General features: G+C 38.7%; 1 protein-coding gene across 1 annotated transcript; it reads right to left on the reverse strand.

The window, feature by feature from the left end:
* Positions 1-3,784: 3,784 nt before the first annotated feature.
* On the reverse strand, positions 3,785-12,547 carry rpn1 (ribophorin I). Its single transcript, XM_026242499.1, has 10 exons — positions 12,183-12,547; positions 11,357-11,421; positions 10,340-10,646; positions 9,149-9,358; positions 8,779-8,971; positions 8,597-8,696; positions 8,360-8,498; positions 6,314-6,433; positions 5,985-6,230; positions 3,785-4,649 (listed from the first exon to the last, which is right to left on the reverse strand). Exons 1-10 carry the CDS (start codon positions 12,414-12,416, stop codon positions 4,467-4,469), a joined length of 1,797 nt encoding a protein of 598 aa, XP_026098284.1. The 5' UTR covers positions 12,417-12,547; the 3' UTR covers positions 3,785-4,466.
* Positions 12,548-13,851: the final 1,304 nt, after the last annotated feature.

The following is a 13,851-nucleotide window of genomic DNA, read 5'->3' on the forward strand; positions in this document are numbered from 1 at the left end:
TCTCTTTGCCGGCCCAAGTCAGGTGCTACAATGTAACCTTTCAAAAACACCCCTTTCATGTAGTTGCACAGCTTGAGGTTTTCTGACAGAGAGTGTGTGTGTGTGTGTGTGTGTGCGTGTCATGGAGTGCGGACAGTGAGGGCGGTGTCTGTGTCACAGTAGTGATTTACGAGCGTGCTCAGTCGCAAGCTGCACAGTGCAGGATATTGTTCTCTGACACTGACGGGTCTCTCTGCAGGCTGTCAGGACGTGTGCGCGTGCAGGGGCTGCAGGTGAGCCCGGGCCGGCACAATCAATCAACGGCGGGTCAGTACAGTCCCGGGGCCCGGGACCACCTCACACTCGCCTCTATTGTGGGCGCTCTATCGCTAATGAACACCGGCCAAGTTGGGACTCTTTGTTCGGTGCTGGAGGCTTCTTGAGCTTTCAGCCTGGGCTTTGAGAAACTGTCACTGAACTCTTCAGCTTGGAGCGGGTGTGTGCCCACCTCCCCCAACCCTCACATCCACCTCTCTTTCTCTGCGTCTCAACTTTCATTGTGCACCACATCAGGATACAGTACTGCTGCTGGATTCCGGTTTCAAACAGAATTTAAGCTCCGGTCCGGTCAACAGCTAAACCGCAAGCTTTGGCAGGAGCTGTACTGTATGTTCTAGATGAAGCTCTGATGGTGGGGCTTCACCCGTAACGACCCTTTCTCATTCGCCAATCAGCTCGTGCTGGAAACCAAGACAAACCTCAACGTGTCTGCATGCACGGCCTTATTATGTCAAATATCTGACATGTGGCTCAAAATCAAGACGTGAGATGAAAAGTTGTTTCTTTAAGCAATAAGCAGTGAGAGGCTGTGCTATATTGTGAATATAACACGGATGGAACGCTGTATTGACCAATCAGCATCCAGGATCTGAATTAGCAGCTGCATGTTAAAGATTCGAAACCTCAAATTAAAGTTTCACATCTAAAGACAGATTCAGTGCAAAACTCACCACAACACTATATTGAGTTGTAAGTGGCTTGCAGGGTGTTGCTATGTGTTTGGGAGGCTGGAGCTAGTCTAGGAGGTCAAAAGAACCCAAAAATGCTTTGAGCACAAAACCAGTCATAAGTAGCATGGGTATATTTGTAGCAGTAGCTGACAATACATCATATGGGTCAAAATTATCATTTTAAATTATATATCGATTTTTTGCACCCTCAGATTCCAGATTTTCAAATAGTTGTATCTCGAGCTAAATATTGTCTTATGCTAACCATACATCAAAGGAAAGCTTATTTATTTAGATGATGCATAAATTAATGTTTAAAAGGTTATTTTTTTATTATTATTATTACCCTCATGACTTGCTTTGTGGTCCAGGGTCACATTTTTGGTCTGTATGTATTGCTCGTATTTGTTTGGTTACACTTTATTAACTGAGTATTAATTAACTAAATGTGCTTTCTATATGGTTCAGGTTAGGATGAGGATTAAGTCTAGAGTCACTTGCATGCAATTACTGTATGCATATTTTTTTTTTCTATTATCATAATTAAGTGCATGCAATATTCCTAACAATGACAATGTAAAATAAAGTGTTACATTTGTTGTTGTTTTTATTGATAATATTGAATAAAAAAAAAGTTTTAATAAAAAAATTTATAAAATAAATAAACCTTTAGTTACATAATATCTAAAATAAGTAATTACATAAAACAATTGAATAATTGCGCTACTGTTCAAAGGACTGAGGATGGTTAAGTTTTTAAATGTGCCTGCGCTAGGCTGCTTTTATTTGATCAGTAGATCAATATTGTGAAATGTTATTGCAGTTTAAAAGAACAGTTTTGTGCTTAAATATATTTAAAAATCTAAACAGTAATGCTTCAAGCCTTTATGCATATTTCATTGTAAAGTTATATACAATGCACATTTGTAATTATATCGATTGCATTATATCTATATATAAATAAGTGTAAGTTTAAAATGCATTGTAATATTTTCAGCTTTCTTGTAACGTCTGAAACCGTTTTTGTCATGTGCCTTTATGCATTTTATTTTCTAAAGGCGTGACACTGAACAGAAAATTATTATAATGTATTAAAACTGTGGATACAGTTATTTCTGAGTTCATGCAATGCACTAAAAGTGTAATTCATGCATTGAAATACTTCCATAATGCATTATGCTGTATATAAAGCCTTTTAATTGATTCCTGTGATACAAAGCTGAACTTTCAGCATCATTCCTCCAGTCTTCAGTGTCACATGATCCTTCAGAAATCATTCTAATATACTGATTTGCTGCTCAATAAATATTATTATAATTACCTTTTTTTAATGGTAGTTAAAAAATGTAAAACAATCAGTACCTGCACTATTATATCAGTATTGTCTGTGTAATCAAATACTCTCACTTCAGCATGACCCAGACTGATGTACTGACAGATGTTAGTAAGTTCTGTAACTGTAAACATATGAGTGATGTGCACTGAAAAACACAAGCATGCAACCATTCTAGGGAAGTTTCTGTTTGTATGTTCTGTTCAGCATTCACACATGCCCTGGACTTTCACAAAAGCCTTCTTGACAGCATTTTGTCTGCGTATGTGTGAGAATGAGCGTTTGGCAGGGTTTCCCACCCTCCGCTGCGAAAGCCTGACCACAAACACAGAGTGCGTGCCATTGTACGGGTCGGGCCGCTCTAGGCATCAGTGCTAACAGACATTGTCTCGGTTTCCCTCCAGTGTGTATTTTCAGAATGATTATTGTACATAATATACAATATGTCTGCGTTATCATGGAGACGAGAATGGCTCTTGTTATTTTGCCCCAGGAAACGGCCCTGCGCTGACCACTGATGACCTCACGGGGAAGGTGATGACCTCAGGTTGGCCTCTGCCAGCTTTGTGGGTTTGGCTGAGAATTGGTTACAAATCCTGCACAGAAATATGGCCATACTATACAGATTACATCAGTAATGGAGGAGAACTGGTGATTCTGTTTTTATATCATTATTATGTTTTAGATCTCTGCCCATACATGCAGTGATCAAACCCTAGGTATTGCTACAAACAGCAGTGCAATGACATATTGATTTTATTTTTTGATAATAGATCAAAGATGTATTTTTTTTTATCCTTTACTTATTCCAAAAGAAGGGTTAAAACATTAACTACATCTTATAATCCATGGTTTAGATTTAGGTTGAGATTGCACGAGTATGTTCTCAGTGTGTACAGAATAACAGTGCCCTCTTGTGGTCATAACATCAAAACTCATTATTGGGAGGTTCATCCAGGTTGCATTGATTTTTCTTTTTCTTTTTTACCAGCAGACCACACCATATGCTATACATATATTTAAATATACACTAAAAGCAAGAACGTTTGGACTTTATGCTGTGTGACTGAATTAATTTTTGGGCATATGCACATTCTAGAAGGACCTCATTTGTTATTGTCAGGCTTTTGTTAAAAAATGGTTTAATACACAGTAATTTTACAGTTATGTGTGTGTGTGAGTGTGTGTGCATCTATACTTGAAATATTCAAGTGTTAACATTTCTTACAACCAAAACAATAATTGATTCTCATAGTTATACATCATGAACAAGACACTTCTCAAATATATAGTTATTTTGAAAAAAAATAATATATATATTCATGGAAAAATTGGACTTCGTAATTAAGCTGAACTTCTTTTAGTTTTATTAGATATAAAGGTATCTTATGGCTTAAACATTTTAATGTGAAAACGTTTTAATTTGTAAACGGGGTTGCATAAATCAAAATAACATCATAGGTCTGGTTTCACATACCTTATTTATTCACGGACCGATGAAAATGATTTACAAGCAACATCTGTCACATTTACCCTCGGCATACAAAAATCAGTATCATTCACTGTAGATATGAAATGCATCGTTTACAAAAAAATGAAAATCATACAAAAATATGAGAAATAAAACCCCAATGGAAAATTTGCAAACATGAGCATATCAGTGGCAACCGTTTCAGGATCTGCGGTTACATACTTCTTTTTTTAGGACACAGAGCAGATCATTCTCTATTCTTTCATTTTTTTGGAAACAATAAGTGCAAAGGTGTTTTTTAGGTGAGGGTTGCAGAACTAATTTAAATTCAAACCAGACTCCAAAACTGCAGAGGAATATTAAAAGGAATCTTGTGAATGAAGACTGCATTTGACATTCAGAAACTTGAAACTTAAAAAAGAAAAAAAAAAAAGATTCTGCATCCAAGTACACACACACACACAAAACCCTCTTCCAAATCACACAAAACAACATGCACATCCTGCAAAAATCACTTTCACGTCCTACGAAGGCACAAGCGTGAAGTTTCACAGAATGATGCATATTGTTTGTGAGTGTACACTATTGATCCGTCGGTCCAGTCTGAGTGTGGGTGACGTCTTCTGAGGGCGAGGACATGGCCCGGCTGAAGACTGGACATCTGGTGTCTGATTTACAAGGCATCCAGAAGGCTGTCGATGCGGCTGACCAGCTCCTGCCTCTTGCCTGTCAGGGCTTTATCCGAGTCGATGTAGGTGTCCTTTTTCACCTTTCCAGCCACCAGGCGCTCGGCCTCCTGACAGGATCGGGACACCTGATCCTTCAGCTGGTTGTCCAACTTCTGGATCTCCCCAACCTGCAGACAGAGAAATGGAAAACAGAGAAAAAAAAAAAATCTATCTTAAAGGGACAGTTCACCCAAAAAAAATGAAAACAGGTTCATTAAATTACTTAACCTCACGAAACACAAATTAAGATATTTTTGATGAACTCCAAGAGCTTTCTGACCCTTCATAGACAGCAAGGGAGCTACTACACTGTGGTTCAACCTTAATTTTATGAAGCTACGAGAATGCTTTTTGTGCATAAAAACTAAAATAAAAATAATAATAATTACAATTTCTTTCTCTTCATAGTGGTACATTGAAGACTGAAACGGAAGACAAGAAATTGTTGAATAAAGTTATTTTTTGTTTCTTCGCATATAAAGTACTCTCTTAGCCTCGTAAAATTAAGGCTGAACTACTGATGTAACATGGACTATTTTAACAATGTATTACCGTATTTTCCGGACTATAAGTCACAGTTTTTTTTCATAGTTTGGCTGGTCCTGCGACTTATAGTCAGGTGCGACTTATTTATCAAAATTAATTTGACATGAACCGAGAGAAATCAACTAAGAGAAATGAACCAAGAGTAAACATTACCGTCTCCAGCCACGAGAGGGCGCTCTGTGCTGCTCAGTGCTCCTGTAGTCTACACTGAAGACATAGAGCGCCCTCTCACGGCTGGAGACGGTAATGTTTTCTCTTGGTTCTTGGTTCTAAATAAATGCGACTTATAATCCAGTGCAACTTACTTATGTTTTTTTTCTCATCTTGACGTATTTTTGGACTGATGTGACTTTATACTCAGGTGCGACTTATAGTCCAAAAATACGGTACTACCTTTAGGGGCCATAAATGTGGTAGTTGCGTCAGAAATAGGGATGTTATGATTCACGCAACTTACAATTAAATTTTCTCACAAAATGAGACTGAACTCGTACAGCAAATGAAAAGGTGTTCATTAGGCTATTGTTGCATGTTTCTGACAGCAGGTGGCGCTTATGAACAGCAATGATACGGTGTTTCCTGGGTTACTGCTAAAAAATAAATACAAAGTATACATTTATAAAGACAGCAACTTTCCCTCAGAGATACAGTCATAGAAATTCCTACTCCAACTGTATCGCGATTAGTTTTCGCGATTAGTTTAGCATCTCAACTGATCTTCACGGTTCATCGTTACATCTATAGCGATATATAAGCCCTCGGATTTTATCAATAACATATCTTCATTTGTGTTTTCCGGAGATGAAAAAAGGTCTGAGAATGACATTAGGTTGAGTTATTAAAGGCAGAATTTAAATTGTTAGTTGAGCCATCCTAAATATGGTTTAAAGATGGGCTTTAGAAGACATTGACTCTACTTTTTCGGCCAGGTCGGAGCCCTCTGCTTTGAGACGGGCTTGTAATGCACTGATGTCATTGGTGAGGGTGCGGTGCTCGGCCTCCAGGGTCTTGCGGCCGCTGTTCAGTGCTCCTGTATCACGGGTCTGCTTGTAGCGGTTCACAACCTCATCCATGTGGCGGTACAGACCGAGACGCTTGTTCACCAGAGTCAGGACCTGCTCGGTGATGGAGGCCACCTTCATGCGCACCTCTGCTGCTGGATCCTAGGAGGAAATGAGGAAACGACAGCTTGGTTAATGTGACACCTTCATACTCTCTTCAACATTAGCGCATGCTCCAGACGCACCTTGGTGATGGAGAAGTCCAGGCGCACGTAGATGATGACAGTGAAAAAGAGGATGTAGAATGCCCCCACCACTAACAAAGGCTCCTGCAGCATCAGGATCTTATTGAAGGTGTAGTGAACCTAATGAGAAACACAGTTAATACTCACTCAAGGCTCAGTTTTTGAACAAGCACACTTTTGCTGAACTTTACATGCACTTCAATTCCTTTGGAAAAATCTGAAGCTACTCTGCAAATGCACCTGTACAGTCGAAGCAGAGTAGAACTGGCATGAATAACGATTAAAAATTGTTCGTAAAACTGTAAACTTTCTAATTCATGAAAATGTTAGTTGGTAAGAAAGAGCTGTTCACCTGTTCCTCACCATGTGTAAATGTGTGTAAAATTGTATGTGTTTTTTTTCGCAAACTGATGACACTGCATTTTTGATGCAATATAATAATATTTTCCAAGTTTGTTTACCATGTATTTTTATTTACTAGGAGTTGAGAACTGTTAACTTTGGGTAAAAAGAAAGTGATCATCACTGTCACTTTTTACCTAGCCGTCCAATCAGTGGGGGATGGGCAGGGCAAATACTACACCCACAAACCATCCTACATGTACAAGAACTGAACAAGTTAATGTTGGTGCATTTTTATATCGAGTAATATTCGTCAAAACGGATGCTAGTAATGCGTTACGGAAACCCGTTTCCGCCACTAAATAAAACAAGATATTTACGACTTCTCAGTTCTCACAATTTTTTTCTCAGAATCGAGTTCATTTCTCACAATTTTGACTTAACTTACAATTTCAAAAAAAAAAAAAAAAAAAAAAAAAAAAAAAAAAAAAAAGTCTGAATAGCGAAATGTGAACTCACAATTGCAAGAAAAAAACCCCTCAGAATTGCAACTTCGCAATCTCAATTCAGACTTTACAATCACGCAATTTTGACTTTATAACTCGCAATTGCGTTATAAAGTCAGAATTGCGATATATAAACTTGCAGTTGTGAGGACAAAAAGAAAGTCCAGAATTGCAAGACAGAAATGTTTCTTTTTTACTCAATGGTGGAAACGGGCTTCTATAATATGTTGCTACTGTGGACCATAGCATTTTCAGAAGAGCACCTGACATTTCCTCAGCTGGCTAAAAACGCTTTGGTAGACGCGCGTTACTTGAATATTTATTGCTAGGCATATGGCCAGTTAGTCTCTTTTTTGCATTAATGCAGTATCCTGGAGCCAAAACTGATACGGAAGTCCAGAAGATTCCACAGCATTCCTGAACGCGTTACTTACACAAGGTATAATTCAGAGGCGGGGACTACACTAATTGTGAAAGCGTGTGCACATGCACCCAATTTACGACATGACTGCAATTGATTTACATACCCTTGATGTTAAACTATCAAATCTAATGTTTACAAAGTATTTGTTTATCTGGAGGAGTTTTCGGGAAAGTGTTTTATGGGGAAATTACTCCTCAAATTTCCTTAATGAGTCCCAATGTTTCTGTACTGTGAAATAACAGGTTGCAGCTGCTCAGCTTTTTGTTCAGAAATTAAAGTGTAATCCCATTACCTTCGATACACTGAATTAAAGTCTCCAAACAATACATCATTTAAAAAGGTGGTTTATGAATATCTTGTATTGTGTTAAATCTGGTAAAAAAATAAAATAAATGCAGGAGGAAAATGATTTATGATAAGAAAATGAAAGCTGAGTTTAAGAAAATTATTAAAATTTAATTATAAAAATAAACTATATAATAAAATATATATATATATATATATAAACATTTTGCTTACATTTCCAGTTGAATAGAGCATTTACAAATTGTACTTTTTTTTTTAAGTTAGTAATTTCTATTTTAGAAATGAGTTCTCTATACAGATCTAGACTAGACAAAACAGCTCAAATGTTCAGTCGATATTTTCTCTGCACTGCTGTAAAGAGTACTAGGTCAGGACAGACTGAGGAAGACAATGCTTTTACAGAGGTTCTGGATCCCTCCAAGAGCTTTAACACTTTTTAAAAGGCTCCTGTTGCAAGTCTTATCTTACCACAACGTCCTGAATGTGCTGCTCCACCAGATTGTTCTTGGTGGCCACCAGCACAGGTCGGCCAAAGGTGTCCAGGTAAGTGTAATGCAGCTCGTCCTGACTGCGGCTGATCGGGTAGGGAGTCTCCATGTGGATATTTCTGGGGAGAACAACAGAATAGCGGTAAATCACCAGATCAAATTTAATTATGATTTTATTGGTGAGGTTTGCTCATGCTAATGTATATCAGATGCTCACTTGGCTCCTTCAGGAAGGATCAGTTTCACAGTCAGCTGGTCAATAACCTGGTCATCATAGACATGATCAACCAGACGCATCTTCAGAGCATACTGATCTCCTAAAGGACAAGAGGATGTGGCATTATGAGTTTATTTTAATAGAAAATATTTTCATCTGTCAACCTGATACGGGACACCCACCCAGATTGTAGAGATACTCATAGCTGGGAAGATTATAACCAACGATGTAATGTGTTTTCCAGCCGCCGAACAGCGGGAAACGGGGACGGATTTCAACTTCTACAGAATCGTCTAGAACTTGGAGGTGGGATGTGGAGATGTTCCCGATCTCATCACGGTAATACACGTCTTGAGCAGAGGCTGGGAGGATGGTCTGTGAGAAGAAATAAAAGGAAGTTGAAGAAAACCAACCGCTTTCTCTACTTAAAGCCAGTTTCAAGCTTTATATAATATTAACTGTTGGCTACTGGGATGCCACGTTTAACCGAGCAAGGCTACTGGACCAGATATAATTTTGCTAAATACTAATGAGTTGAGAGAGTTAAGTTACCTTGAAAGATTTGACTGATGAGATGCCGCTGTCAGACTGTCTCTGGTAGTCGTAGCGGGAGAAAGGGCCCTTCAGGTAAGCACCGGTGTGTCTCAGGTCGATGGTTTCCTCCACGGCGATGTTGCCCCAGTGAGAGACCTCGACAGTGCGAGTGATGCTGCTGATGGTGAGGAAGGGTGTGTTGTTCTCATAGTGGATCCTCATGGCATCCTACAAACCAGCAGTTTTCAAAAGGTAAAACACTACCATTCAAAAATATGGGGTCTTTCGAAAGAAATTAACACTTATCTATCAAGCACACATTAAATTGGTCAAAAGTGACAGGAAATACATTCATAATGTTACAAAAAATATAAATTTAAATAATAAAAATATTATAATGGTCTCCATAAAAAAATGTCCATATTTCCAACCTGATCTCACAGCAATTCGTACATTTTTCACAAGGTGGCTTATTCGTACGACCACACTCGTACAAATTCATAAGATTTTTGCCAAATCGTACGTATTTTACGAGTTGCACAATTCGTATGAATTTGTACGAATGACCTACACCTAACCCCGCCCCTAAACCTAACCGTCAATGGGGTTTAGACAAATTGTATAAAAACGTACGAGTGAGGTCGTACAAATTCGTACGAATAAGCCACCTCGTAAAATACATACGAATTGGTCGTGAGATAGCGTTGGGATTTCAGAAGGATCGTGTGACACTAAAGACTTAAAATTAAACTTTTTTGGAATTAATTTGAAGTCTTTAATGTCACACGATCCTTCTGAAATCCCAACGCTATCTCACGACCACTTCGTACGTATTTTACATTTTATAAAACCTTGTGTGTGTGTGTATGTATATATATATATATATATATATATATATATATATATATATATATATATATATATATATATATATATATATATATGTGTGTGTGTGTGTGTGTGTGTGAGAAGTGGGGAAATTTAATTAATTTAATTTAAACTTTCACAATATTATTGTATTTACTATATTATTGATCAAATAAAAGAGCCTTGGTGAGCCGAGAAGAGAAATCTAACTGACACCAAACTTTTTTGTATGCGAATGCTGTAAAAGAATTTCATAACAACCAGCTAATGACAATCTGATCATGTGAACACACATTTAAAGTGTATTACAGTACAACACCAGTGCTTATTGTGGTCGGTCACCTGGCTGAAGGGAGGAACGTCTTTGAACGGTCCATATTCGATGGACTCCTCGCTCTTGGTGGGGTTGCCCAGCTTGGTGTAGCTCTCCACGGTTTTGGAGGCCAGGCGGACGCGGGTGGTCTGGGAGTGGGTGGGGTACGGGGAGAACAGGTAGTGGTTCCCCTGGAAGACCACCAGCTGTCGCTCGGCCTGCGTGATGTGGGTGGGGTAGGGCTTCAGCACGTGACTGAACACCGTCTCAACCTTCACCCGCAGCTTAGCCCCCGGAGCAAGAGACGACGGTAACTGTGCCTCGAAGAATTTACCACTGCAGGGAGGCAAAACAAAAACCTCTGAGCTGGAAATAATACACACAAACATCTCCAAGAATAGGAAACAAGGTATATACACAAAGAGAAGCGTGTCTTGTAGTCTAAACTGAGACAACACTAAATCTGATGCGTACAGACCACATCTATATGCTTTTAAAAACTGGATTCAAGTTAGGGCTGCAAGACAAAGATTTTAAACCCCCCAATCAGAGCTTCTCTCTTAAAAGGATACATTTTTACTTAAACTTCTCAACCTGGCAACCACGTACACTTGCTCCCTTGGCACTGATGGGGATGTACGACAATAGTCCAACATGTGTCGGAGTTTAGCCAACATTTCAATATTCAGTTAAGGTGTAAGATAGCAGTTTGGGTTCTGTGTAGAAGCCACTTGTGCAATTCGCTGCAACTAAATCAGTGAGCAAATTAAAAGAAATCCAAACATGAATCTCAAATATATTCTTTACAATTGTGGTTGTTGGATTTGTTATTATTAAAATAGAAAATAGTTGTTTAATATACCGATTGTGTGTTGATATATCATAAATATAATAATTACGTTTTCTTAATTTGCGCTTATGTGAAAGTGCAATACTTCTGATGAAACAAGACCAACTTTAAAACGAGCAATTGCAGCCCTAATTCAAATTATTTTTATTATTTAGTCACACTGGAGAATCTAATCCGGACAGTTCCCAGTGTGTACCTTTGACCTCGGACCGTTGTCTCCTTCAGCTCCAGGCTCTCATCTTCCTCTTCCTCCCCCTTTACCTGGTAAAGATAAAAAATATTGTTTTATTACCAGAACAATTTCACAACATGCAGTCTAAAGTAAGAAAAAACGGTTAGATCCAGAACACCAAATTATGTTTAGCCTTAAAAACAAGCCCTTTGTCTACAGGTCAAAGACAACTAACGTCCCCTGCAAATGAGCGCATGATGTGTGGCATCAGTGCCTGTCAAACACTTAAACACGAGAAACAAACGCTTTTATTAAAAGCAAGAAACCCAAATGAGGCTGCTACGTGTTTTTGTATAATACTGCAGTAGTGATACAGCACGGAAGTGACGTGTGCATCCAACGCTTACGTGTCACGCTGGCACTGACAGAGCAAAGCGGAAGTGCGCTGCACACCCACTGCTAATGCTAACTACCACACAAAACACCCAAATAACTCAAGTGCATAATATCAGAATTCATTTAAAGTACTCATTTGAACGAGCATTACATCTTAACTACGCTAATCAAGGTTTTATTTTGTCAAAGCAAGTGCAAGCGCACAAATTAAGCAGGATTAGCTCGTGCTAGAGTATAAGAAAAGTTGCACTACCTATTGTCTATTATAACCTATTGCTTCAATGCTAAAAATACAGTTAAGAAATCGTTTCTTTTAAATAAGAAACGGAATAAGTAAACTGTGCAAGGGATATGTTAAAGCACAATTTAAAATAGAGTCAGTATTGACAGCTCTCAAAGAGTGTCCTGCTCTTTTCTCGTGCATGTATTTATTATTTGACGTGGATTGACTCACAGATGCGCCGATGAAGGCCAGGTGCGGCGCGAGCTCGGCCTCCAGCGCGAGCGTGAAGCTGTTGACGCGCGCGGCTCCGTGGTTCGCGAGCTGGATCTCCGTCGTGATCTTCGCGAGGTGCGAGCTCAGGTCCAGCGCGCGCTTCACGTCTTCGTTCACGAGCCCCTCCGCACACAGCGACGCGCGGAGAAAACACGCGATCAGGGCGAAACTCACCGCACCGGCGCGCCACATGCTTTAGTGCTTATATGTTGTGATTTGGAGAATAAAAGTAATGTAATGAGTCCGTGTCCGCGCGTGCAGTGAGGCCTCGCGCTGCAGAAGTTGCTCCTCCTGAAGGATGACGCTTCATTCATTCCATCCTGAGTGACGTCACCAACATGGCGGACAACGAACCAACCTTTCAAAGTAAAAAAAAAAAATTAAAAAAAATAAATAAATAAGCACTGTCTGATATTTTTCTTGCTGTGATACACACAAAATATTGTAGAAAGAAGTGTTTGGGAGAAACGTACACGTGAGAGAATTACGTAATTTAATTAAAAAATAATAATACAAGTACAATAATTAAATTAACTTACAGTTAACCTACTACAGAAAATGGTAACGATTACAAATGAGTTTGCGTCTCAGTATTTTCCACACACATTGGTTTCTTTCCCAAATTGTTTTGACTGCTTTAAAATATTCGACACAAATGTTTCAGGAGTTTGGGACGTTTTATTTCCTATTTGGTTTATGTATTTATGTTTTAAGATTTTTTTCTTTCTTTTTATGAAATTAGAAATGTATAAATATTACATAATTAAAATAAATGCTGTTTTTCCCCACTTCACTTAAATCCAACCTACACACACAAAAAGACACACACACACGCGTGTGTGTTTATGTGTGTATATAGTGATTAGTGACGTGACATTCAGCCAAGTATGGTGACCCATACTCAGAATTTGTGCTCTGCATTTAACCATAGCATTTAACCCATCCGAAGTGCACACACACAGCAGTGAACATACACCCGGATGCTGCGGCGCCCCGCGCCCGGGGAAAGGTTTATATATATATAAACTTTAGAACACGATGAAGATGGCCAAATTTGTCTTATTTCGTTGAAATATAATTTTCTTCCATTTAGTTCTGCCCTTCGTAAGCAACAGAAGATTCTTGTATGTTTCCCGGTACACAAATTAAGTACAATTTACCTTGATCTTCAAATTCCAAAAGTTTTCACCCCCCAGCTCAATTCATCTTGTTTCCTTCTGGAGCATCAGTGAATGTTTCAATCTTTTTTAATAGTTGTGTTTGAGTGCCTCAAATGTCCTCCGTGTGATAAGGTGCATCCCAAATTCATAATGTCCCTGCTGGAAAGGGTTCAAATATTCAAAGATGTTGGAAAACTGAATAATCTACAGGACTTTAAAGATTTTTCTGAAGAACGCTGCTCAGTTTAACTGTTCAGAACAAACAAGGGACTCATGCACAACCATCACAAAACAGAAAGACAGTCGAGGATCATCAGGTAACAGAACCCATTACTAAGAACCAAGGGTTCCCAAACTTTTGAGTAGGGTTATTTTAATAATTTCAGCATTTTTTTTGTCTTGTGGACTAAATGTTAATATCTTTTATGTACAATATCTTACTCAGGACAGTACTAAATAAAATATAA

The sequence above is a fragment of the Carassius auratus genome, unplaced genomic scaffold (assembly GCF_003368295.1).
Source record: "Carassius auratus strain Wakin unplaced genomic scaffold, ASM336829v1 scaf_tig00001591, whole genome shotgun sequence".
Lineage (NCBI taxonomy): Eukaryota > Metazoa > Chordata > Actinopteri > Cypriniformes > Cyprinidae > Carassius > Carassius auratus.

Bases quoted from the DNA above. Each gene is read 5' to 3' on its own strand.
- rpn1 (XM_026242499.1), bottom strand. From the start codon at position 12,416: ATGTGGCGCGCCGGTGCGGTGAGTTTCGCCCTGATCGCGTGTTTTCTC. The intron at 11,422-12,182 runs GTGAGTCAATCC...TATCTTTACCAG, and splicing joins TGGCCTTCATCGGCGCATCT to GTAAAGGGGGAGGAAGAGGA. The intron at 9,359-10,339 runs GTGACCGACCAC...GCTGGTTTGTAG, and splicing joins ACGTTCCTCCCTTCAGCCAG to GATGCCATGAGGATCCACTA.